General features: G+C 44.2%; 10 protein-coding genes across 10 annotated transcripts; 5 read left to right on the forward strand and 5 right to left on the reverse strand.

The window, feature by feature from the left end:
• Nucleotides 1-1,812: 1,812 nt before the first annotated feature.
• V1512DRAFT_209473 (uncharacterized protein) lies at nt 1,813-3,859 on the forward strand (the record flags this gene model as incomplete). Its single annotated transcript, XM_066913471.1, has 5 exons — nt 1,813-2,003; nt 2,054-2,178; nt 2,229-2,957; nt 3,002-3,054; nt 3,098-3,859. Coding segments are annotated over 5 exons (1,860 nt in total), but the record flags the coding sequence as incomplete, so codon positions are not given.
• On the reverse strand, nt 3,851-5,543 carry V1512DRAFT_264390 (major facilitator superfamily domain-containing protein). The gene is made up of 3 exons (XM_066916684.1): nt 5,147-5,543; nt 5,084-5,098; nt 3,851-5,036 (listed from the first exon to the last, which is right to left on the reverse strand). Exons 1-3 carry the CDS (start codon nt 5,474-5,476, stop codon nt 3,912-3,914), a joined length of 1,470 nt encoding a protein of 489 aa, XP_066770687.1. The 5' UTR covers nt 5,477-5,543; the 3' UTR covers nt 3,851-3,911.
• Nucleotides 5,544-6,244: 701 nt separating this feature from the next.
• On the forward strand, nt 6,245-7,697 carry V1512DRAFT_264392 (uncharacterized protein). Its single transcript, XM_066916685.1, has 2 exons — nt 6,245-6,675; nt 6,731-7,697. Exons 1-2 carry the CDS (start codon nt 6,505-6,507, stop codon nt 7,586-7,588), a joined length of 1,029 nt encoding a protein of 342 aa, XP_066770688.1. The 5' UTR covers nt 6,245-6,504; the 3' UTR covers nt 7,589-7,697.
• A 1,813-nt stretch (nt 7,698-9,510) lies between these two features.
• V1512DRAFT_264398 (WD40-repeat-containing domain protein) lies at nt 9,511-11,469 on the reverse strand. The gene is made up of 7 exons (XM_066916686.1): nt 11,186-11,469; nt 11,065-11,079; nt 10,916-11,016; nt 10,702-10,861; nt 10,088-10,655; nt 9,778-10,041; nt 9,511-9,727 (listed from the first exon to the last, which is right to left on the reverse strand). The coding sequence occupies exons 1-7, from the start codon at nt 11,334-11,336 to the stop codon at nt 9,679-9,681; spliced, it is 1,308 nt and encodes a 435-aa protein (XP_066770689.1). The 5' UTR covers nt 11,337-11,469; the 3' UTR covers nt 9,511-9,678.
• Nucleotides 11,470-11,568: 99 nt separating this feature from the next.
• V1512DRAFT_240273 (S-adenosyl-L-methionine-dependent methyltransferase) lies at nt 11,569-15,024 on the forward strand. Its single transcript, XM_066914224.1, has 5 exons — nt 11,569-12,038; nt 12,086-12,141; nt 12,196-12,569; nt 12,615-14,479; nt 14,534-15,024. The coding sequence occupies exons 1-5, from the start codon at nt 11,763-11,765 to the stop codon at nt 14,969-14,971; spliced, it is 3,009 nt and encodes a 1,002-aa protein (XP_066770690.1). The 5' UTR covers nt 11,569-11,762; the 3' UTR covers nt 14,972-15,024.
• A 283-nt stretch (nt 15,025-15,307) lies between these two features.
• On the reverse strand, nt 15,308-15,977 carry V1512DRAFT_209388 (ATP synthase subunit C-domain-containing protein; the record flags this gene model as incomplete). The annotated part of the gene is made up of 2 exons (XM_066913468.1): nt 15,308-15,719; nt 15,853-15,977. 2 exons carry the CDS (start codon nt 15,975-15,977, stop codon nt 15,308-15,310), a joined length of 537 nt encoding a protein of 178 aa, XP_066770691.1.
• A 606-nt stretch (nt 15,978-16,583) lies between these two features.
• Nucleotides 16,584-18,886, reverse strand: V1512DRAFT_291866 (chaperonin Cpn60/TCP-1 family). The gene is made up of 8 exons (XM_066918271.1): nt 18,803-18,886; nt 18,704-18,751; nt 18,564-18,649; nt 18,400-18,514; nt 18,127-18,349; nt 17,277-18,078; nt 16,958-17,228; nt 16,584-16,900 (listed from the first exon to the last, which is right to left on the reverse strand). The coding sequence occupies exons 1-8, from the start codon at nt 18,840-18,842 to the stop codon at nt 16,812-16,814; spliced, it is 1,674 nt and encodes a 557-aa protein (XP_066770692.1). The 5' UTR covers nt 18,843-18,886; the 3' UTR covers nt 16,584-16,811.
• Nucleotides 18,887-19,082: 196 nt separating this feature from the next.
• V1512DRAFT_226890 (uncharacterized protein) lies at nt 19,083-21,025 on the forward strand. Its single transcript, XM_066913861.1, has 5 exons — nt 19,083-19,139; nt 19,192-19,356; nt 19,424-19,559; nt 19,611-19,738; nt 19,790-21,025. Exons 1-5 carry the CDS (start codon nt 19,118-19,120, stop codon nt 20,887-20,889), a joined length of 1,551 nt encoding a protein of 516 aa, XP_066770693.1. The 5' UTR covers nt 19,083-19,117; the 3' UTR covers nt 20,890-21,025.
• Nucleotides 20,895-22,324, reverse strand: V1512DRAFT_226893 (uncharacterized protein). Its single transcript, XM_066913862.1, has 3 exons — nt 22,136-22,324; nt 21,718-22,078; nt 20,895-21,667 (listed from the first exon to the last, which is right to left on the reverse strand). Exons 1-3 carry the CDS (start codon nt 22,255-22,257, stop codon nt 21,014-21,016), a joined length of 1,137 nt encoding a protein of 378 aa, XP_066770694.1. The 5' UTR covers nt 22,258-22,324; the 3' UTR covers nt 20,895-21,013.
• A 284-nt stretch (nt 22,325-22,608) lies between these two features.
• On the forward strand, nt 22,609-23,597 carry V1512DRAFT_248430 (uncharacterized protein; the record flags this gene model as incomplete). The annotated part of the gene is made up of 4 exons (XM_066914549.1): nt 22,609-22,820; nt 22,869-23,036; nt 23,085-23,452; nt 23,497-23,597. 4 exons carry the CDS (start codon nt 22,609-22,611, stop codon nt 23,595-23,597), a joined length of 849 nt encoding a protein of 282 aa, XP_066770695.1.
• Between the last annotated feature and the right edge of the window lie 372 nt (nt 23,598-23,969).

Here is a 23,969-nt window from a genome sequence, read left to right on the forward strand (position 1 = left end):
CTAGTTATGCACTTGTATTAATACATTAAAAAAACGATTGGAAAACATAACTCTTCTTTGAACTCTCGGGGTTTAAACCGGCTTGTCGCTTAACATGAAATTTTAGAAACGAGATCGTCTTACCTCCAGATTAGCACCCCAAAAAAAATTTCATGCGATTTTGAGTACTTTTTGTGTTTGTTTGAAGCAAATATATTAGAAGGAAACTATTTATTTAGAATGGGACTGCTTTTGAGCTGTGAAATCACGGATGCTACGCGTTGATATAATTGCAGTCGATTAGTATTCACCTGTTTTCATAGCAATTGAAAAAGTGTCACATAAGTAGTAATTATCGCAGAGTTAAATCACGGTACGGAAATGCTGTGAATTTGGTTGCTGGACATTGGCATAGAAGTGTACGTACGTGCGTATTTGAAACGCGTACTTCTGTAACATGTCAGTGATTTGAGGTACCTTGTACATATTAAATATACATATTTAGGAACACAGCAAGCAATCTACTCAGCTTACTATAATTTTCTCTATCATGACTGTTTACAGTACTTCAGCCAATACATAAATAGCATATCGTCCCTGCATCTTAAAGGTACGGGCTTTTTACGGCATAAACGGTCTGTTTACTTTTCCACCTTGTCGCTTAAAGGGAGCTATTAACAGTACATTGAAGCACAAAAGAACTGTTATAAAGCGTATTTTGGCTTGATATACTTAATATACCTCTTGAACAAAAAAACTCAAATCATAATGCTTGGGCCTGACTGATCTAGTATGATATTTGTGTTGTTATGTTCTTTTGTAACAAACACAGTACCAATTATGTTTTCATAATGACTTTGTTGTATGCTTTTATAGCAACATTCGGTTTGAAAGACTCATTCACTGTTGGGCGCGTAATAGGTGTTCTGGGCATGAATGCAACCGCCAAATCAACTTTTATTCTCATTTGGCAGTACAGAATTGGGAAACACTAATTACAGGATTTCCAGTCTGATTCTATAAGAAGTTTTTTTTTCAGTGTAATCAAATGAAGATTTTGTTTATTCAGTGCAAACTTATTACGTCTTGATTTTGTAATCGGACTTTGCTTAACGTAAATGACGTATAAAATTGTTAGTAAACAGTAGACAATAGCCTTTATACGATAACCTGAAACGCGATAAGGAGCGTACGTCAAGTGATCGACATTTGCGTTTGTCAAAAACAGGGCCTGAGGCTGTTCGCGATTTGAGTGCTTAAAATCGTGCATTTCAAAATAAAACATTACAGCCCGAGAAAAAAAACCTAAGACAACTCCGCAATGAATTTTTAAGATGCCGTCGTCATCGTCCTCCGTGTCGTCTGAACCAGACGTGCCGATCAACGCGCCAAAGTCGAAACCGGTTGTGTACGACTCTGCTCATTTGGACCCGACCAGGTCCCAGTCCGCGTCCAGCCTGTTCCACCCTCACACGGCAGCCCAGCTCGAGGCAAAATACGGTCCGAGCGGGACACCACTGCAGGGCGCCCCGAGCCATGTGGTCGGGAACAATCGCTCAACGTATAGCTTGAGCTCAGACCGGCAGAGTCAGAGCATAAACAGCAGCGCTGTCAACTTGCCTGCCAATCACGCAGTGCCTTCCAAGAACGGAAGTGCGGTTAATTTGCCACGAGATCCGCAGAGCTATAATACTGGAGTCAGAGGTACGGCGTTGGCAGTACTTACTGAAGCAAAACTAACATGATCAAGTTGGGTTGCGAGGGAACATCAACCAGTTGTTGAAGCGGGATTGGGAGAATTGGGGCCAGAAGCGAAACTACAAAGCACCAAACACAGAAAGAGGCGAGGTCGGTTGGGAACCCGGTATCGATGTCCGGCACACTGAAGTCGAGCTCGGCGAGAATTCGCTCGTGACCATTGTCGATTATAACGAAGACAGGTACAGGGTCGTGAGCAAGATCGATAAACACAGTATACAGGAATATCTCAACGACGAACAGCCTTGGGCGTCAACCCGGTGGATGTGGGTTTATACTAGAGAAAGTGAATAGATTAGAGCTGATTAAAGTATAGCAATGTCAATGGACTTTCGTGGGAAGTCGTGCGCGCAATTGCTGCATTTTATAATTTGCATCCACTTGCTGTCGAAGACATGGTTGATATACCTAAGCGAGCAAAAGCTGATCATTACAAAAACCGTATGTACTTCTGACTTGGTAATGCGTGTTGATTTCATTCTGATGACTAGAAACGTTCTGTACTCTACCGTTACATAAACTCGTTGACACTTCAAAGATTGATTCTTATTTTGACAGCTTGAACAAATACTCGTTATTTTCTAGACTTATTGGCCGTAAGAAACGGAAGGAGACACTGCAGTTTATGAATTTGAACTTGACGAAGATCATGGCCGAGCAAAAAATGATGACCATGCAGGAATGGAACAATCCTAGAATAGGCCAGGACTCTATTTCTCCTAAGCGTAGTCTTGAAGACTATCATGAAGTAGTCGCGGTCGAGCAGGTGTCTATTTTTCTGATTGAAAACCACACTGTCATTTCTTTTTTTGAAGCTTCGGCCGAAGACGTCGAAGGACCGATTCTGTCTCGAATTGCCTCGAACAGTACTTTACTTCGCGAGTACCCCGAGCCGTCCCTACTCTTACAGGCGATATTGGACGGCATCGTCGACATCGCACTCAAGATCATCTCCGAATACCAGCGCTACATTTCCGAGCTGCAGACCAGCATTCTCACAAACCCAAAAGTCTCGCACACCCGCGACTTACACATTCTGTCGGAAGAACTGTCGATGCTACGGAGCACGCTGATGCCAATCTACACGCTTGTCCAGAACCTACGCGACCATGCGTCGCTCAAGCACGAAATTGGAACCACCGAGCGCGTGCTTGCCGGCGGCCAGATTTCAGAATTCTCAAAGCTTTATCTGGCCGATGTTGCTGACCACGTCGTTTCCTGTATGTACAGCTTTTTTGACGTGTTGTTAGTTGCTAATTTAAAGTCACCGATAATCTTGATCTCATGAGACACACCACGGAAAACATGATCAACTTGGTATGTTCTGCATTTCTGTCAAAGCGAATTCGCTAATGGCTAGATTTTCAACACCATGTCGGTCCAAGAAAACGAAGCCATGCGACAATTAACCTTAGTCACAATCGTGTTTCTTCCCCTCACTTTTTTAACTGGGTATTTTGGGATGAACTTCAGGACATTTGGCGCATTGGACCATAACACGATGTACTTCTGGTCAATCGCGATCCCAGTTACCGTGCTCGTGTGCGGTCTTTTGTCGTGGCAGTGGATCCGCACTCAAATGGCTCGTGTCGGACGGTACCTTGACCGCCGTGAGCTGAGGCGCAAACATTCGCGCCAGCAGTACCTGTTTGACGAGCTCATGAAGGAACGCAGACGCAATGCGGATGCCAAGCCGACCACGACAAAGACATGGGGCGACAGCACGAACGAGACCGAGCGCGACTCCAACAACTCCTCGACCGAGCGCACAATGGCAGACTCGTTGCACGTCAACTTCGCGCCGGTCAAAGTGACTGAGGTGCAGGTCCCCTCGGCACCGCCCGACCTGGCCACGGCGGCCGCGAACACCGCGCTGCAACAGCCTGAACCGTACACGCCGGCGTCGACGTTGCTCTTGCCGATCGAGTCGGCGTCAACCGCGCCTGGTATGAGAGATATATATGGGTACTACAACACCTCAGGCCCGCCGCAGCGACGGTCGTCTTCACCGTATGATAGGAGTAGGATGACCGCTTTGCAGCCTCCAAGGGAGTATAATTTGGTGCGCGCGATCAACTTGGAAAAATTGGAAGACGCGTCTAGGCGGCCTCAGTCACCTTGAAAACAAATTCTATTGCCCCAAAAAATATTTAATAGAACTATGTACAAGCATTTTACTTTTTCAGCATCTTTATAATTTTGTTTCGGATCCCTGTAGTTTCAAACGACGGCAGCGCGACCCAGATCACAGTCATGCACAAAATGAGTGTCAGCACGAGCGGGAGCAACACTTTCGGCCCATGGGTTTCCGCCAGCGCGCCGGTGATGAACGGAAACACGGCCGATCCGGCACCACCAAACGAGGCCGCGAATCCGATGCCGGTGACATGCAGTCTTTTTGGCAGGAGTTTTGTGAGCGCAATCATAGCTGTCGGAAACAGCGGGCCAAAGAACACGCCGACGAATGCGACGCCGATCGCGGCGGGTATAATGGTTGGGGACAACCAGAACAGCAGCTGGAACGCGATCGACAGAATAAGGTACACGGTCGCCATTGTGTTTTCGCCAATCCGGCCGGTCACAAATCCCAGCGCGACACGGCCGACCGTAATTCCGCCCCAGAAACCGGACGCGACCGCACCCATCTTGGCCGGGTCGCCGTTGCGTTCGCGCACCATCAGCGGCACGATCCACGCCCCCAAACCAACCTCGGCGCCCATGTAACAGAACAAGAAAAACGCCATCAAGAACGTGTACTTGTTCTTGAGTGCTTCAGACAGCAGACCTTGGGTGTTGCCTTCCTCATCTGTGCCTTCGGGATGGTCTGCGGTGTACTTGGCGCCGTTCTCGCCCCGGAACACAAGCGTGACCGAAATCACCATCGTGATACTGTACGCAATCATGACGTAGTAGAACTTGTTCCATTGGATCCCGGAAGTGACCATCGCGGTCGCGACAAGCGGTGAGATGATACCGCCAAATCCGTAGCACCCGTGCATGATTCCCAAAATTTCGTTCGCGTCTTGCAAGTCGCCGACGTACGCGTTCCAGGCAGCATCAAGTGTGCCGTTTCCGAGACCACAGATGCCATACGCTAAAACAACATACTGCAGCGGTGGAGCACAGCTCAGAATAATGTAGCCTATAGTGATCAATGTCATCGCCAAGGTAGACGTGCCACCACGACCTAGATGGACGTGGATCGAGGCATTACAAAAAGCAGCAACCATATATCCAACGGCAGGAGCAAGAAAGCACAGAGAGATCACAGTATACGATTGTTGATAGTAGTCTTCAATCTGTCACGAGTTAGTAGCATTACACGGACGATTAATCTATCCCATACATATAGCAATAAAGGCTAGAAACCCGTTAGTACCAACTCAATCAGACTTTTCAGACTACTCACTCCAGGCGCAGCGTCGTTCATTCCAAGCATAATGAACCCTACAAAAGTCGTGAGAACACGATACTTGTTAATAGGGGGTGAATTCCATCTGTCGTGCGAACGTCCGCGTCCAGCCATGACCGGATCCATATTATCATCCCCATTTCCATCGTCATCTCCTTCTTCGAGCGATCGTAAGATTGTCAGCCCGTTTTCACGTTCAATGACAGACAGACCAGAAGGAAAGCCTGGCAACGTGTCAATTTCCACTGAATTGCTGTTTTTCAACAGCGGCGTGGCCTCTTCTCTCGCAATCGAAGGTTCCTCGTAAGCTAACTGGTTAACCGCCATTGAGAAATATGCTTATGCCTTTACTGAGTGACAAAATAATATGAAGGAAGACAGCTTTTAATTTATACAGTCCATACAGTTGAGCCGCTTCGCGATAGACGATAAGGTTTACTACGCACTGACCATTCTACACAACCCAATTTACGTGTCCTGGCTTTGAAAGATGCTTTTGTTCTTGTTCTGGGGACGACTAACAATGATCGACTGGCGCGGTTGACCGGACCATGGCACCGGATTTGGTATTTAGGCAATTCTATCCACCAACTTCTCCAGGTTTTTGCTGTCTCGTTGATGCTTGTACTGTTCGTTCACTCCTTAGACATGTCAAAGGCAAGTCTTTGGCATGTATTGGCCCCGGCTTGGATACTTGCTCTTAAACCATTCTCTGCCGCGTTCCAATTAGAGTTTTAGGTTTAAAAGGGATGGCTGATCAGCCGAAGAGGGCTTGTGTACGAGAGTGTATAATGACGCTTCGGCCATTTTGATTTGACCCTTGCGGATTGCTAGGATGCAGTGAAGAAATAACAAGGGGTGTAGTAGCCAAAAGCAGAATTGTCGTGATCGTTTCGACGTCGAGTCGTGACGGACAGAAAACATCAATCAGAGCGTATATTTCAAGGCATAGAACGTTTCAGTTTTATCATGACCGTGTTCAAATTGGATTTAAGTCATCTGTTCGCATCTAAGTCGCCTGTTTTTTATGGCTTATTGTGTAGAACTCATAATACGTATATAATGAAGGCACGATGTAATTTAAAGTAACTATAGAACTACGTGGACTTGTCTATAGTAGTTAGTGAGATTCCATGACACAGATGTACAATTTTTAGCCACACGGGCTCTCACTCTCACATCTAACAGTTGTACTTAATTGCAATTAGATGCCGATGTGTGTTGTGCTCACTCACTCACCTACTCACTATATTGAGGCTGCATCGTCTCATTCATACCCTTACCCAGCATTAAGATTGGCTTGACTGTACTCGAAGCATTGAATACTTTCTGATCTGACAATCAACACCTGCAAAATGGCTTTTTTTTCTTGTATAACTGATTTGTATGTTTCAGCATTGAAGAACAGTGTACAATTGACTTATTTGTCGCTTTTATTTCTGTCAATTGGCATAATTAAATATGTTGGATTTGGCTTGAGTCTTACCAAGTTGTTCTTGGATATTTTTGTGCTCCCTGGGACAAGTGTAAGTAATGTTGATCTAGATGGATATACTCAATTGATTTGACTGTTGATTATAGATGAAGAAATACGGAGCAGGAAAAGGTGCCTGGGCCATCATCACCGGTGCATCTGATGGAATTGGCAAAGAGTTCTCGATTCAGCTTGCTAAGAAAGGATTTAACGTTGTGCTCGTTTCACGAACAGAGTCTAAGCTTGTTGATTTGGCTTCAGAAATCTCTGGAAAATACAAGGTTGAGACTAAGATTATGTCAATGGATTTTTCTACAAACAAAGACTCTGACTTTGCTGCTCTTTCTGCTTTGATTGAACCTCTGAACGTCACTGTTTTAATTAACAATGTCGGACTATCACACTCTATTCCCGTACCTTTCGCGGAGGTTGACGAGAAGGAGCTCGAAGACATTATCATGATTAACAATATTGCGACTCTCAAAGTGACGCGCCTCGTTACACCAAAACTCATCACAAATAAGAGAGGATTGATTTTGACAATGGGGTCATTTGGCGGTAATTTCCCTACTCCTTATCTGTCTGTTTACTCTGGTAGCAAAGCGTTTTTGCAATATTGGAGTAGTGCTCTCTCGTCCGAATTAAAGCCAAAGGGTGTGGACGTTGAGTTGGTGCTGTCTTATCTTGTTACAACTGCTATGGCTAAGATTAGACGGACCAGTCTGCTTATTCCTAATCCTAAAATGTTTGTTGCTAGCACTTTGTCCAGCATTGGCCTTAATCGTGGAGCTGTTGGACGAGTTGCTACCTCGACTCCTTACTGGAGTCATGCTATCTATCAATTTATTATTGAAAGCACACTTGGTACATGGTCTAAGTTTGTCATGAACCAGAATTTGAAGATGCACATCTCCATTAGAAAGAGAGCAATGAAGAAAGCAGAACGAGAAAAGAAAGGACTGTAGTTTAGCATGTCAAGTTAAACTAGATAGATGTGTAAACATGTTGTCAGGGTTAGGGTATACTGGAAAACTTTTGTTGACATAAATTGTTTTGGTAGGAAAGAATTTACGCGATTTGCGTAACCACGTTGCCAATGAATTGCTGACTATCACTGTAAAAATGTCTTTCTCTGTCTCAATGTACCATCCACTTGCCAGTTTTCCAAGATCGCTTGTCAATGGTAGTCCAGCGACACCTGTCAGGATGTCAGGCTCAGCACAATGATCAACTCACTGGAACATTTGCGCTTTCACTAAATACTTAGATTACGCCTGGATCAGGGTATTATGTGCGAAACAGAACTTAGCAGCGATTATGCCGGACTCCAATTAGAAGTCATCAGTTGCAGCAACAAGTAGGGCAGCATTCGCAGCCTCTGAAAGCCAGAGACGCAACTGACTGCCGCTTCTCTTACAGGACAACTTGGTCAGTCTGATGCACAAGACCAAACACCTGTCACATTTCTCAGTTTTATTGAGCGTGTTCAACGAGGCGTTAACAGCTTTTGGACCTTGACAGCCGGTACCAAGATCTAGATCGGATAGTACAACGCACTCAGTCTTTAGAGTATCAATATTCACCTGCAAATGAATTTTGACAATGGACTATTTTCAAGCAAACGAAGACTTCACCCATTCCGGGCGTCATTTTTGAGCAGTATTGTACAACAGAATGTTTTACAAAAATGGGTTTATTTAGACAGATTAACGTGCTTGGATTGTAGTTGACAGCCGTTTGTATCTTTAGGACTATTCAAATGGGCAAGATTTTTATTGTTTGAGAACTTGTCGGAAAATATTCTGTCTGTTCGACTGGTAAAGCTGCGTGTAAACGTATTTACTGATTCAATTAAGTATCTGCTACTGATTTCCACCGCTTCGGGTTTTCACATGTTGTGCGTTTCATGCAAAAATAACGAGTTACAGTTCTGTGACACGGGATTAGTACTATTAGTGGGAAGATTAGTTGTTAATGTTGTCACGGGAAGTGATAAGACTGGTAGAATTTTTACTTGGTGGTCAAGGTTCGACTGACTTGTGAGAAATCACGTACTCAGGCGGAGAAGGAATAGGTTTTGTGGAAAGTGTGGAAATATTTTTCATACAATGAGCGGACTCTCAGATTTCACTCCTTCCTCTAGTTCGCTGACACTGCATAGAAACTTGCTTCTATTTTCATCGCGGAATTCAACCATTAGTTCTGTTTTACCATTATAAGTTGAAGGGGAATTTCTTAATATTTCGGTTGGGTCGGATATTAATGTAGAATCAGCAGCAGAGATTGTTGTCAACGAGAGTCGCTCTCTAGTTTATATGCTAATTTCAAAATATACTCTTTGAGCATTTCACATGAGTTCTCCGACCGATCTAACGCTATTGCTCACATACACTAACACATCTTTATGTTCATATTTACAAATAATCAGTGCGGTTTCACCGCTTCCGGATCCACGATCGACAACGATTGTATCTATTTATCCGGTTCGTCCTACTGAGAGTAGTCAGATTCGTATCGTTGCAACGACTTCAAATTTTTGTAGGTTTTACCTTCGCGCTGCCCGCTTGTACGAGTTTAAACTTTCAAACAATGAGAATGCATCACTAACAACGACGCAGGTAATTCAAGTCCGTTTTCCTCCCGGCGAAAATACAGCACGATTACCCGCTACAACAGCAGACCTCAGTCTTACCAAAGCCTCAAGAATCTACGCCTGAGGATATTTCATGGCCATGAAAGCAAGAGACGTTGCGGATAAGTTTGTCGGCGCCTGATACAAGAAAAGCTCGTTCATTCCTTAGACAAGTCCTTTGACATGTCTTGGCCCCCGGCTTGATCCCCTGCCTTTAAATTTTTCTCGAAGAATGACCCTACGCTCACGAATACGCTACTTTACAGACTGATTATTAAAATAAAGTAATGAATACAAAAAAAGAAGTACTCCAGACAAAACGAAAGTCTAAACTATCGTGGTGATTCCTAAACTTATTTTTCAAACAAATGACAAAAACGTTCCTGATTCGAATCACGAGTAGAGAGTCATTCTCTCTCGACATTAATCCGCCATCGGTGACTGACTCATTTCTTCCCCGTTATCTAATAGCCTATCTCCTATTAGCTTTTCCATTGAACCCATAAAAGTTAGACCACATACGAGTATTGCTTTAGCAAAGTGCACTCTCCACCTTTCTCCATATCAATCGCATATTGGTAAAAATATCCCTCCGATGTGACCACAATAGCATGAGGTGATGTCGGGCTAATGGCTACCACACTCTTGATGCCTTTGCTGGGTAATTTGATGAAAGCAAAGTCGCGTGCAGGTTCCCACATCTCTGTAACAGCTAATGGTAAGTACCCGCCAACACGGCCGGCTACACTTCGTCCAAGCGTTTGCGAAGACCGCCGTATTAAATTTCTATTTTGTCAGCTGCAGACTCAACCAGTCAATCATTAGTGCAAACCTCATTGCGCCGTTCCTTAACTTGCCATCCATCATGGTGTCAAATATACCACCGTTCATACCTGGAGGCGATCCTGAGTCAGACCCTATAGAAGAAAAACTTTTCCGTCTTTCTTCTTCTGGCAAGTTCAAGACCGAGTCTTCCGCGTCCATGAGTTTGAATATATGCACAGTTTCAGTTGCAGAAGACACGCACAGCAAAGTCGACGTCAAGTTAAACGTGATTGCATGAATCCGGCTCGGATACGATCCTCGTCTGAATTGATACAGCTTTGCACCTCCTGGCACTGAAAACACTCGTACTATTGTGCCTTTGTCGGACGACGTCGCAAGCATTGTACCGTCTTGGTTGAACGCGACACATGCCAGTGCGGTCTTGTGGGCCTCGATGACGTTAATAGACTGCAACGCGAGTGCATCAAAGATCATGACGTCGCCAGTCCCTGACTGAAATGATGGACTGTTTGGTGTTTGCGATTGGAACGTCGGTGACATTGGCGTTGTTGGATGTGACGGAGATGGATAAGCTATGTAACAATTCTCGGATGAAGGTGAGAGTGCGCAGATTGCTAGTTGCAAATTAGTCATGATCCCAAAAGTAGCTGTGTTAGGTACCATTTGGATTTGGTGATGTGTCAATAGTGTGCAATAGTCGCATGTTGCTAATGTCATAAACGTATATCTGTTCTTCTAGCACGACAATTAACCGCCTTCGGTTCAGTTTGACTGCCAGTACTGAAGTAGGGAACGTCAGCTCACAAATTGTCGATTGTCGCTAAGCAGGGGGTCAGTATAGTAGTAATCGAGACCACACTACAGTCTAATATACCTTTGTGTTTGTAATATGTAATCTTCGAGGTGAAAGAGAAGGCTGATCACCAATTCCTACTAAAGCAACAAGCGATGTACAGAATAGCATCTCCACGATAGCTATGCACCAAGTCAGATTGTTCTCTGTCAACTACTAAGCTCACTAACCTATTCCTCCATCCGCTAAAAATCGACATGTTAGCACTCGCTCCCAATGATTTGTAAGTCCAGATCTCATCAAAGACATCTTTCTGTCTTATTTTGACCGGTCTGGCTCATAAAACCATACCTTTGTAAAAGCATTTTCCAAATGGATCGCAGTTATAGATCTTATACCCATGTTTTGTGCCTACAGAAATGCAACTAAAGTCTTGATTGAAGTTAACGAAGTTTAGCGTATCGTTGAAATGATTCAAAGGTGGTTCGACCGAAGACTCCATTGTTCTTTAAACGTCAAACTGTCGCTTCTTCTAAGCCGCAAAACAAGCACAGAAAAAATGTTGACTTGCTTACTTGGCAGTTGTTGATGAAATATTTAGAGTAGTGCACAATTGACGGTCGGAAAGATGTTGGATATGGACAGTGGTCATTGTGTTCCATAATAGTGTACTCCTCTATTATTGCTGTCTTGTACTATTATGGGTCAACAATTAGCGTTTGAACATTTTTGCCCCGGGATGCCAAATTATTTGACATGTGATTTACGTATATTTACTGTTTATGTCCAATTTATGCTCAAGTATAGTATAAATTGGAAAAGTAATTTATTCGAAATTTTAGGAATGTGCTGATATACTGTTATTAATTACTGTCATTAATCTTGCGACTTCAAATAATCGAAAAGCTGCAGAATTAAAGAACCACACATGAATCAAAAAAAAGTCAAACCACCAAAAAAGACGGCAGAACAAGTTGCGAAGGAGAGAAGCGACAAAGCAATTCAAGAAACAAATGGGTCTTCAATTGTATCTAAAAGATCAGTCGAGCGACTGTACTACCCACCTGAACAACATGGTCATGATACTTCTCATGAACACACTCATTTCTTTAAGTTTTTTGTCAAGAAACCGCAGAGACGGTCGCCGGTGATCAATAGAGGGTACTGGCTTCGTATGGAAGCTATACATTTTGAGGTTAAGAAAGTATGTGGGAATTTTATCTGATATAAATCAATTGTTTAACGTTCAAGTTTTTGGCATTGAACAATTACAAGAAAAAAGTTATCGTTAACTTGGGATGTGGATAGTACGTTTATTCCAGAATTCAATTTAAAAACACAGAAATGCTGATTCGAATTAGTGACCCATTACCGTTCCAATATCTGGCCAAACCGTCCACCAATCGAGACAAAGTCATATTTGTTGACGTCGATTATCCTGATCTGATGAAGATCAAGGTCGACACTATAAGAGCGTGTAAAGAGCTCTCCATAGTACTTGGCGACTGCGTTGAAGTCCCAAAATCGTGTCCTCATGTGTTATATGCGACTCCATCGTACTTCGCAGTCGCATGTGATCTCTCTGTCGTCTCGTCCCTCGAATCTGCTCTGAATAGTTGTAGTCTACTGTCGGATGATTGTGACTTTTTGTTTATTGCTGAAGTTTCACTCACGTACATGTGCACCAAAGACGCAGACAATGTTATCCAGTGGTCAGCAACTGCTGGTCATAATTGTAAGATTATTGTGGTTCTCTGAAAAAGGCTGTACTAATCATAAGCCACGTTTGTGCTGTTGGAACAAATCATGCCAGCCGGGCCCGAGCATCCATTTGCACGTACGATGATGAGCCACTTCAACAAGTTGAAAACGCCAATCAAGTCTGTGTCCATTTATCCCAGTTTGAATCATCAAATAGCAAGATTCCAAACTCGAGGGTTTGAGTTTGTTGAGTGCACTGACTTGTACGAGTTTTGGAGATTAAAAGTCACGACAGATCAAAAGTCGCACATTGCTAGCATTGAAGACTTTGACGAGTGGGAGGAGTTTATTTTATACGGCCAGCATTACATCATTCTTCGCGCAAGCACAGATGCAATCCACAGCAAACCATCTGCAGACGGTCCAAAACCACGGCTCCAGACTAGAAATTTCTCTCAAGTCAAGACCGAAAATATTCCGCACATGCGTCGTCGATGGGGTTCTACTGTCGCGATCGACAACGGCGACTTGATGTACTTCGGAGGCTTGAGTTCTACTACCAGAATGGAGTCTAATCTACTACTGTCCATGTCTGACATTGACAGCTTTGAAGTTGCACAGGGTCCTAGACCGTCGGCTCGAATGTGCCATGCCACTGTCATGATTGGAGGCGGTCTAATCTTGCTCTGTGGTGGCCGCGAGTCGCCGTCCAAACAGTTGAGCGATGCTTGGCTATTTGATACAGTTCAACGAACATGGAGTAGAATAGCAGACATGCCTACTCCAAGGTCACGACATAACTTGATTTACGACAGAAATCGAGTGGTTCTGTACGGCGGTAACATGAATCTGCCGCACGACTCACAGTGGATGATATATGATGCCACAGATGACAGATGGACTGTGCCCTCTGTTCATGGCGCGCAACTTCCTGTTAGACTTTCACCTACCGTGCTACCAAAACACGGATTTATTGAAATCTCAGGAGGATTTACAGAGTATGGCGATATTTATGCCGATTATAACTACACATGCAATGTTGCTGACAACGAGGTACATATCGAAGAGACATCGTGTGATTTTGAGGTGGTATACGCCCGTGCGGGTGCACAAGCGATTAGTATACCTGGCAGGTCTGTAATCGTCGGAGGTGTCAAGGCTGGAGGGTTAATTAGCATGGATGAATCGATTGTAATCACGGAATGCGGGGCAGCAAGCAGGGTTCAGTTTCCATCATACAGAGAGTTCCCGCTTTTGATTGGATTTTCGCTGGAATACAATTACAAATACGACACGATATACATTGCCGGTGGCGGTGGAGTGTGTTTTTCATTTGGAGCGTACTGGAACGAGCTTGTTTGTATGCCAATTGATGAAAACTCGACAGAGCCTAAAGCTTGGAGAGCAATTGAGGAGTCCAAGTTAATCTTACTTAAACCGAATGGCAAACATGCGGGACAGGAGCAAGCTGCTAACAAAGTCTTGGAGATTGCCGTGGCTTCACCTACAAGTCGAGAGGACTGGAACCAGATATACAAAGCCAGTACGCCTGTGCTTGTCAAGAATGCCGACATTGGAACATGTACTGACAAATGGTCACCAGAGTACTTGAAAGCGCAGCTCGGCGATCGCAAGGTCACAGTGCACTCTAGCCAGGCCAAGTCGATGAATTTCCAGCACAAGAACTTTGAGTACAAAATCGTCAAGTTCGGCGACTTTGTCGACTCGGTTTATCACTCAGACGACAAAGATGCAAAAATGTATCTCCGGTCTTTGTCTGCAGAAAATCCGAAAGCGAAACCGGCCAACATACATGACGACTTTCCTGAAATCGCGCACGATTTTAGCTTGCCACACACTCTAGAGCAGTTCATTGGCGACAGAGCTTTTTCGTCTGTGTTCAGGATCTCGAGTCCTGACGTAGGCATGTGGTTGCATTACGATGTATAATTTCAACTTGACTTTTGTTGAAATATCCAACGCTAACGAAACTTACAGGTCACAGCCAACGTTCTGGTCCAAGTGCAAGGACGAAAACGCGTGCGAATGTATCCGCCTTCTGACGTCACACACCTTTCATTTCCAGCCGGTGCCTCTTCTTCCACAATCCCCAACATCTTCGAGCACACTGTCGCCGAACCGGTACACCCTTACGAATCAGTCATGGAGCCGGGCGACATGCTTTTCATACCGGCCATGTGGCTACACGCTACCGTGCCGCTCGAAGCCAGCATCTCAATCAACACGTTCTTCAAAGATTTGGCCTCGACCGAATACTCACTCAGTCGCGACGTGTACGGCAACCGAGACTTGAAAGCATACGAGGACGGCAGGGCGCTGCTCAAGAGACTGACAAAGTCGTTTGACTACTTGCCTCCACAGATTCGCGAATTCTACTTGTCTCGGCTGGCCGAAGAGTTAAAGAAGACTGCATAAATTGTAAATAGAGTATATTGTATAAATAATCTAATATGCATCTGTCAAACCAATGCTACAAGAAATTAGCCACCCACACAAATTCATACTGATACCACTTAGTATTCAACGGGTCCATATGCAAAGAAAAAATACTACGCATCAATAATATGAACACCACATGTATATTCAACAAGAAAAAACCCAAAATTTTCTATCCACATCAATTATACACGAAACACAGCCCTTGCCCCACAAGGCGCCGTGTTCGCGTACCAACCCGGTACTCCACCTCGTAAACTCTAAAACCTCATCTAAACTTAAAAAGTAGTATTAGTAGTAATGTGTGTGAATTGTTTACTGGAACTCCTGCGCCTTTCCAGTCATCAGCAGTCCGACGATCAGACCGAACAGTCCCAAAACGGATCCGAAAATCTCGATAACAAGGATCTTGACGAAGAGCGATGGGTCAGCGGCATCGGCAATAGCAGCGGTCGAACCGGTGACACCGACAGCGACACCACAGACAAGGTTGCAGAAACCGACAGTGAGACCACCCCAGAAAAGGGCGTAGCCGGTGTAGTAGTTCTCGGGAGTGAACAAGTCAGGTCCGACAACCTGAGCGAGCTTGGCTGAGAAAACAATGGACATGATAACGCCGTAGATAGCGACGACCTCGCAGAAAATAATGGAGATCAAGTTCTTGGTTCTGATTCGTGGAGCCTTGACACCACCACCGACAATGGAAGTACCAGTGACAAAGATACCCCTAGATTACTGTTAGCAACGTTTTTTTTTTGAAAAAATAAAATCGGCGCGTCATCAGAAATCTTTCTACCACTTCACTTCCGCAAAACACGAAAGACCAAACGCGCCTGTACTAAATAACAATTGAAGCATACCAGGCAGCACCAACGACACTAAGACCAATGCAAAGAGCGATTCCGAGCGAAGCCCAGGTGTAAGGGGAGGTAGTTGTAAGGAATTTTCCGACGTTGAAATCTTCTCCGGAGCCAGTGAACAACATATCTATACGAATCAATCCGTCAACATTATATCTCAACTTAAATCAAGTGCTACTCAATCGCCCTGTTCCTGCTATCGCCATAGAAACCATGTCCTGCTAACGCCGTCAGAGTCCGGACAATAAATTTCCTTTGATTATGTAGCTACAAACAATGCCTGATAAATTGAATCGAATCGATATTGAATTAAACAATGCGATGATATAAATGACGATTTTGGATGAACAAGATTGGAAGGACATGGTCTCAACAGGCGAAAATAGCGAAAAAACCGTGCGATTAGAGGCACAGCATTGAATGGAAATGGGTACATACATCCACCAACAACGAAAGCGCCGAAGAGGGCAAAGGAACCGATGATAGCTGGAGCACCCATTGTGATTTAAGTGATGACCAAAGAGGAGCGGTTGATGATGAAGTCGTGGATGTTTTGTTAAAGGTAAAAATGCGAAGGGCCAGGGAAGGGGAAGAAAGAGACAAGAGAGAGAGAGGCGATTGTGGTCTGTGACGGGCAGAGTGAAGCGCAGTTTTGCTTGGTCGCAGTTATCAGAATGTAGCCTAACCCTGTAAATCTTAATTGAAACTTTAACTATTTAATTATATACAGATAAGGTTTATACTAAACTGTATTTGCAATAAATTTGAGTCTGATTGGCTAAGCAGTTTGTTATCGCATCTGACCCTTACCCAAATCACATTTTTACTCTACTGTGATCGAATCACGTTTCATTTTCTTATCGTACAGTTCTGTGACTCAATACTTGCAATCCTAACATACTATTACGAATAGTATTATTTATGTCATACTATTTCAACTTCATTTACAAAAACTTTTTCTAATGACCATGAGGATCCTCCTCTTGTCTCTCGGGATCAACCGTAATCATCGTGTCAATTCGGAGAATAGCAATACATGCTTCCAGAGCTATAATTTAAATCAGCATTTAAATCTTACATGTAAAACACTAAATCGGTAACTTACCACTCTTCAGCGACCGGATCTTGCTCATACTAGGCTCTAAAACACCTCCCTTCATCTCGTCAGTGACCCTACCCTTCCAGAGATCAAGACCATAGTTTTTATAGCCCTTCTTCTTCAGATCAGTCGATGGCGCGCTCTGGCTGGCCGCGTGGTAAGATCTCAGCTTGGCTACAAGGTCAGACGAGTCCTTTGCCGCGTTGACAGCAAGAGTCTTGGGAATGATCAGCAGAGCAGATGCAAACTCAGCAATTGCCAATTGTTCCCGGCTGCCCTATTCCTTGTTAGCCATAATGTTCTGCCTAGCGTAAAAATAACTTACAAGAGTTGTAGCAAAGTTTTCAAGATAGATACTCAACGCAGTCTCACACGCTCCACCACCTGGGACAACAGCGCCACTCTCCAACGTTCGCTTAACAACAGACAGAGAGTCGTGAATAGAACGCTCCATCTCGTCTAACTGAAAATCATTTGATCCTCTCAGGATGATAGAGCTCGACGTGTAAGCCTTAGTTCCCTTGACGAGAATACACTCATCGTCGGAAATACGTTCCTGCATGACTTCTTCGGCATATCCCAAATAAGAGGGCTCGAACACCTCCTCGCCCTCCAAGTTAGACATGCTGCTGATCAAAGTCGCTCCGGTAGCATGCGAAATACGTCTCAAATCCTCGCGCTTGCATCTTCGGACGGCCATAACACCAGCTTCAATAAACGACTTCAAGCAAAGATCATCGATGCCCTTGGTAGTCAAAACCACGTTCGCGCCAGCGTTGATGATCTTCTGCACACGTTCCAACACCATTGTGTTCTCCCGCTTTCGAATCTGCTCAAGCTCTTCGGGATCTTCAATCGTGATGCTGACACCTAAAGGCATTCGTGCTTTTTGTAAGTTGATATCCAGGCACGCGATCTTGGCGCCAACAACGCTCGTCTTCATGGCCTGGCTGGCAACTGTGCAGTTAAGCGCATAACCCTTGACCAGAACAGACTCGCGACTTGACTTTCCGTGGGCCTTTAGAATATTGACAGCTTTGACAGGATACTTGACCTCAGCTCGGTTGTTGGTTGACTTGACGGCCAACAAGGCATCAACGACCATAGTCGAGAAAAAATCTGAATCACTAACAATGTAAGACAAATAAAAGGAACAGGACAGCAAACATCGTTACCTTCCAATGATCTTGCTAGACATACTAGTCTTTGCAATATTCACAAGCACATCCTTTCCAAGAGCGTCGACCTTGACAGCCATAACATCGCTTAAGTACTTTGTCGCCTCTCTCAGTGCTAATCTGTATCCGGTGATGATTGTAGTAGGATGAATCTTGTTCTTGACCAGATCGTTGGCCCGCTTCAGCAGCTCTGACGCAATGATAACCACAGACGTAGTACCTTTACTAATTAATCTTCTTATTCAATATATAGCCACAAAAATTGCATACCATCACCAACTTCACGATCTTGCTGTTGTGCTAATTCGACCAGAATCTTGCCAGCAGGATGCTCAACATCCAACAGACTTAGAATAGTTGCACCATCGTTAGTGACAGTAACGTCCTGAAAATGAATCAACCAGAATGCCATACAAATGTCAAAATTCACATACACCAATATCATCAACAAGCATCTTGTCTAAACCAACAGGACCCAAAGACGATTTCACGACATTTGCAATTGCCTGGGTAGCCAGAACTGCAGCACATTAGTCTCCATCATTCTCGACATCTTGCCTTTGCAGATTCATACCATTCTGATCTCTAATGTCGTTTCCACTGAGCTTTTCACCACTCAAAACTAGTTTCTCAATTAGCACGCATGGTATTCACTATCTGAGACAATACATACAAAGAGTATCTGATCGTGCTGCACTATACATCTGTGACATGGCGACTTCAACACGTTAAATATCAATTGTTCAATGTGGAACTGTATAGTGTTCGATTTCAACGCGTCGTTTCGTGTCCTGTGATTTTTTTCTGGGTTGGGGTTTTAGCAAAAGTACAAACCCCAAAGTAATATCAGCATTGTGGAATAGGACTTTAACTTTAATCTTCATGAAAACCTTATTTGGCCATGGTCTACAAACTTACATATTTTTCTCAAAGCCTCACTCACTCTTTTGACTCTTCACGTACAAGTACTCAATCAATTGATAGCAAAATGCCTCCAAAGAAAGACGACTGTATGTGTAACGATATTTTTAGTAGTGCGGTTGAGTTTTAATACGAATAAAGCGAAGGGAAAGCCTGCTTTGATTGGAATCACTGCTCCAAAGGACGAAGACTTTCCGTCATGGTATCAGCAGGTTCTGACAAAGGGTGACATGTTGGAGTATTACGACGTTTCTGGTTGCTACATTATGAAGCCCGGATCTTACTCTGTCTGGGAAAAGATTCAAGGTACGCTGTCTGACGGGGGAAATACATGCAATGTGAGGATAGCGAATATCTGACTGGTGGTTTATAGCCTGGTTTGATGGTAACATCAAGGAATTGGGTGTCCAGAACGCATACTTTCCTATGTTTGTGTCATCTCGAGTTTTGGAAAAGGAGAAGGATCATGTTGAGGGATTTGCGCCTGAAGTCGCATGGGTCACTAAAGCGTATGACTTACTGCTATCACTTGATTTCTTCAATTGCTAATGAGGATATAGTGGAACCACTGATTTGGAAGAGCCAATTGCTATTCGTCCAACGTCTGAGACCGTTATGTACCCATACTATGCGAAGTGGATTCGAAGCCATCGTGATCTCCCTTTGAAGCTTAACCAGTGGAACTCAGGTATATTTTACGTTTTCTATTGCCTCAAAGAGAAATTCTAATTGTACAAAGTCGTTCGATGGGAATTCAAGCACCCGCAGCCATTCCTCCGTACTCGTGAATTTTTGTGGCAAGAAGGCCACACCGCGTTTTTGACACGTGAGGAAGCCGAAAAGGAAGTGTTGCAAATTCTGGACTTGTACGCTCGAGTCTACTCTGAGCTTTTGGCTGTGCCAGTCATCAAAGGTCGCAAGACTGAGAAGGAGAAGTTTGCTGGTGGATTTTTTACCACTACGACCGAAGGCTACATTCCTGCCACCGGTCGAGGCATTCAGGGTGCTACAAGTCACTGTCTTGGACAGAACTTCTCAAAAATGTTTGGCATCACTGTCGAAGACCCTAAGAATGATGGAGAGAAGATCAACATTTGGCAGAACAGTTGGGGTCTGTCTACTCGTAGCATTGGAGTCATGGTTATGGTTCACGGCGACGACAAGGGTCTGGTCATGCCTCCCCGTGTTGCACAAACTCAGGTTGTTGTCATCCCATGCGGTTTGACCGTCAAGACAACCGAAGAAGATAAAGCCAACATTATGGCCGGCGTGACTGAGATTGCCGAAGTTTTGAAGAAGGCCGGCGTTCGTGTGATTGCGGACGTCAGAGACAACTACTCGCCTGGATGGAAGTTTTCCGACTGGGAATTGAAGGGCGTTCCTCTTCGACTGGAGTTTGGCCCTATGGACTTCAAGAAGAAGCAAACTCTTGCAGTCCGCAGAGCCAATGGCAAGAAGGAGTCAATTGCGCTTGGTGACGTTGCCGAGGCGGTCCCTAAGCTGCTCGAAGACATCCAGGCCGAGATGTACGCCAAAGCCAAGGCGTCATTTGACTCGCACGTTATCCGTGTGACAGAGTGGGACGATTTTGTGCCTGCACTTAACAACAAGAACCTGGTCCAGATCCCATGGTGCGGCGTAACCGAGTGCGAGGACGAGATCAAGGACAAGTCCGCCCGACAGGACGGCGAGGAGGTTGACGAGCGGGCACCGTCGATGGGCGCGAAGAGTCTTTGCATTCCATTTGATCAGCCAGAAGGAATCATCAAGGGCGAGACCAAATGTGCGTCGTGCGGACGGGATGCTGTTGAGTGGTGTATGTTTGGACGAAGTTACTAATCGTGTTGTTTTGTTGCCGTTTTCGCTCAAATTAGAATAATAGTTTATATTAACAATACTATACAGATACAGTTGCCTAATAACACCATAAACCCCAACTATGTTGAACCATTGCCATACTCAATCAGAGCTTGACGTCTTGACGAAACGTCTCACTCTCACGTCGTTGCGGTCTTGCGGTTGACGTCTCACCTTTGGGTGCAAGCTGAGCTGCACCAGCAGCAGGCGGCAGAATAGTAGACGAAGCAAAGTTCTGCAATGCCCATGTCCGGCGCTCCATGAGCAGAAAATGAATCTGATGCCGTATACCATTGACCGCGTTTCGGATCGTCTGCAGTTCTTCTTTTGTCCGAACGTTTTGATTCATGAGCAGCACGCTTTGTCTGATTTCTAGCTCGCTCAGCTGCTCTGACACGTGTTCTAAATCTGTGCGGAATCGCTCGTGCTCGGTGAAGATGTGAAACACGTCGCTGTCGGACACAGCGCTCGGCCCACCGACCACGAGTTGCGTCCGTAAACCCCTGTTTTCAAGCTCAAGATTCTGTATTTTTTCTTCTTGTTTCTCGAGGAATGGCGCAAGAGACGCGAATGTGCAATTAAGAGTATGGGAGCTGAGTTTGTCCCTTCGTCCGGACCAACGGCAACCGAATTTAGTGGCCGGACAGAGTAGGACGGAGTCACTGCAAATGCCGAGATGATCTTGTAAAGCAGACATTGTAAATTCTTCGAGGCAATCTGGACATCTGATTGTACGTGCTGAACAAGTTCGTTTATGGACCTATAAAGTCAGCATTATATAATATGTAGAAAGATGTAGCGGCGACGCACCTCCATTTCGAACCTCGGAACTTGTTCGTCGCAAGCGTTACAAGCAATCGGCTCATGAAAACATTTGTCAGGCTCTTCTTCAATATACCGCTTTTCAATGAGTTCTGAGCATGTGGCAGATGGACATTTGATTTTGGTATACACACACTGATCTCGTAAATGATGTTGCAACAAACACCGCTGGTTGATTGCTTTACAGCCTTTGTCTGCGTTTGGACAGTATACCAATAACTCATTAACCATGTTTAACAGAATTTTTGGAGCGGGACTGATATCGTCTTCAGCGAGTTGATTTCGGTCGACAGGACATTTCGGTGACTGAGCCAATGCTTTGTATAAGCACACAGAACAAAATGTGTGTCTATAAAATAACATTAAAATACAATTTTCAAGCAAAATAAGCAGAGTATGGACATACCCGCACTTGGTATAGCATGGATCAACTAGAGCGCAACAGCATATTGGACAGACCAGGTTCTCGTTTAGAGAAACATAAAGCAGTGATCTAATGTCAAACTCGCATTTCACCTCGTCTGCCATACTTATATTAACAGAAATTGCAAACGAAGCTCAAATTTGAAGATTTCAGAAGAGTTGAAGGTCGTGCGTGAAGTTCAGTTGGGACTTTTGAGGGTCTAAACGAGCGTATAACTTAAGTGCAATACGTAGTATTAAATATGCCACAAACATAACATGTAATTAGTGATTACAGTAAAAGCATAGCACAATTTATGCTACAATACAGGGCGATAGGGTGCAGTACAATCAATTAACCACCGCATCGCTGTCGAAATCACGACCTTAGCTCGAAATCGCACTGAATCGCCAGTGCGAGTGCAATACAATTTAGAACTCAATTCAGTAAACTATCAAGTATTTGATAAACAGATTATGGAGACCGGCATATCACAGTCAACAAGCCGGCTGCTGTTGCTAGCTGATTCTACACTTGTTTCAGTGTTGGAACGCAATAGGCTGAAGTCATTAGATTTGGAGCCTTCAGCTAGTGAAGAAGCCGGGATTCAAAGGAATTTGCAGCTTTTAAAGGATGGCATTGCTGATTTGGAACGAGAACAATCAATCGCGGAGTCTGATGCAAACATGTAAGCACGTCAAGGTGTCATGTGTGTGAGTATATTGATTGAAATCAGGCCATCTCGTGCATTGAAATCAAAGGAAGACACTCTTATAAAACTGCAGACTCAGTTTGATAAACTGCTTGGATTACTACAAGAAGGAGGAGCCGACACTTTGATTTCTAGAGTAGACAATCAACCACGGCCATCGCTGGTGTATAATCGTTCAGACTCTTACCAAGGGTATGTTTATGTGTACATTGTTTATAGCAAATGTTCTGATTTAGCTAGCGGAAGGAATTTGTCGAATGGTCGGATAAAAACTCCCAAAACTGTGCGATTTAGTGAAAACCTGGTGGATGTACAGTCTGCGACTCCAGACCCATTAAGTCTTGCAGCCGAAGAAGCACGGAATAGCGTGAGCAATTCACAGGCGATGATGATGCAGCAAAACATTATGCGAGAACAGGACACGCATCTTGATCGATTATCAGAATCAATATCCCGCCAGCGAGAGTTAAGTATACAGATTGGAAACGAACTCGATGAGCAAAATGAGATTCTGGGTGAAGTCGACCGATTTGTAGACTGGGGTCAGCACAGATTGAATAAGGCTCGTAAGCGCTTGGATTACGTGTCCAGAAAGACAAGAGAGAATGGTATGTACACACACTCTTGAGGGTCAATGAGTCTAATAATATAGGGTCACTCGTCACTATCATTGCTCTGATTATCGTCTTGTTTGTTCTGATTATACTGTTGAATTGTAAGTTACGAGACGTCATTATACATTACGGACACTAATCGCGAACTAGAATTGGAGCATTTTTTGGGAAGTTTCGTATACATGTTCAGGTTATTTGAAAGGGATTGTTAGTACATATCATAGTTATGTGTGCATGAATAGACTGAATCAGGCAAAGTCATTGAACAGTGTAATCAAATGTCATTTCTAAATATTTACAATTCGACCACACCTTCATCTTTAACAATGTAACAAGAACACACAACGCGCAAGTTTTGGCTACAGAAGTATAATTCTGCACGACCATACCGAGTCCCATATAAATACAAATCGATAACCCATTTGATATACAGACCAAATCCAAGAACCGTGTCCCGATGTTTAACCCGACGATATAAAACCAACAAAATAAAATAGTAAAAAAAACTGCA

Source organism: Lipomyces arxii, assembly GCF_038497795.1.
Source record: "Lipomyces arxii strain Phaff 12-163 unplaced genomic scaffold V1512scaffold_11, whole genome shotgun sequence".
Taxonomy (NCBI): Eukaryota; Fungi; Ascomycota; class Lipomycetes; order Lipomycetales; family Lipomycetaceae; genus Lipomyces; species Lipomyces arxii.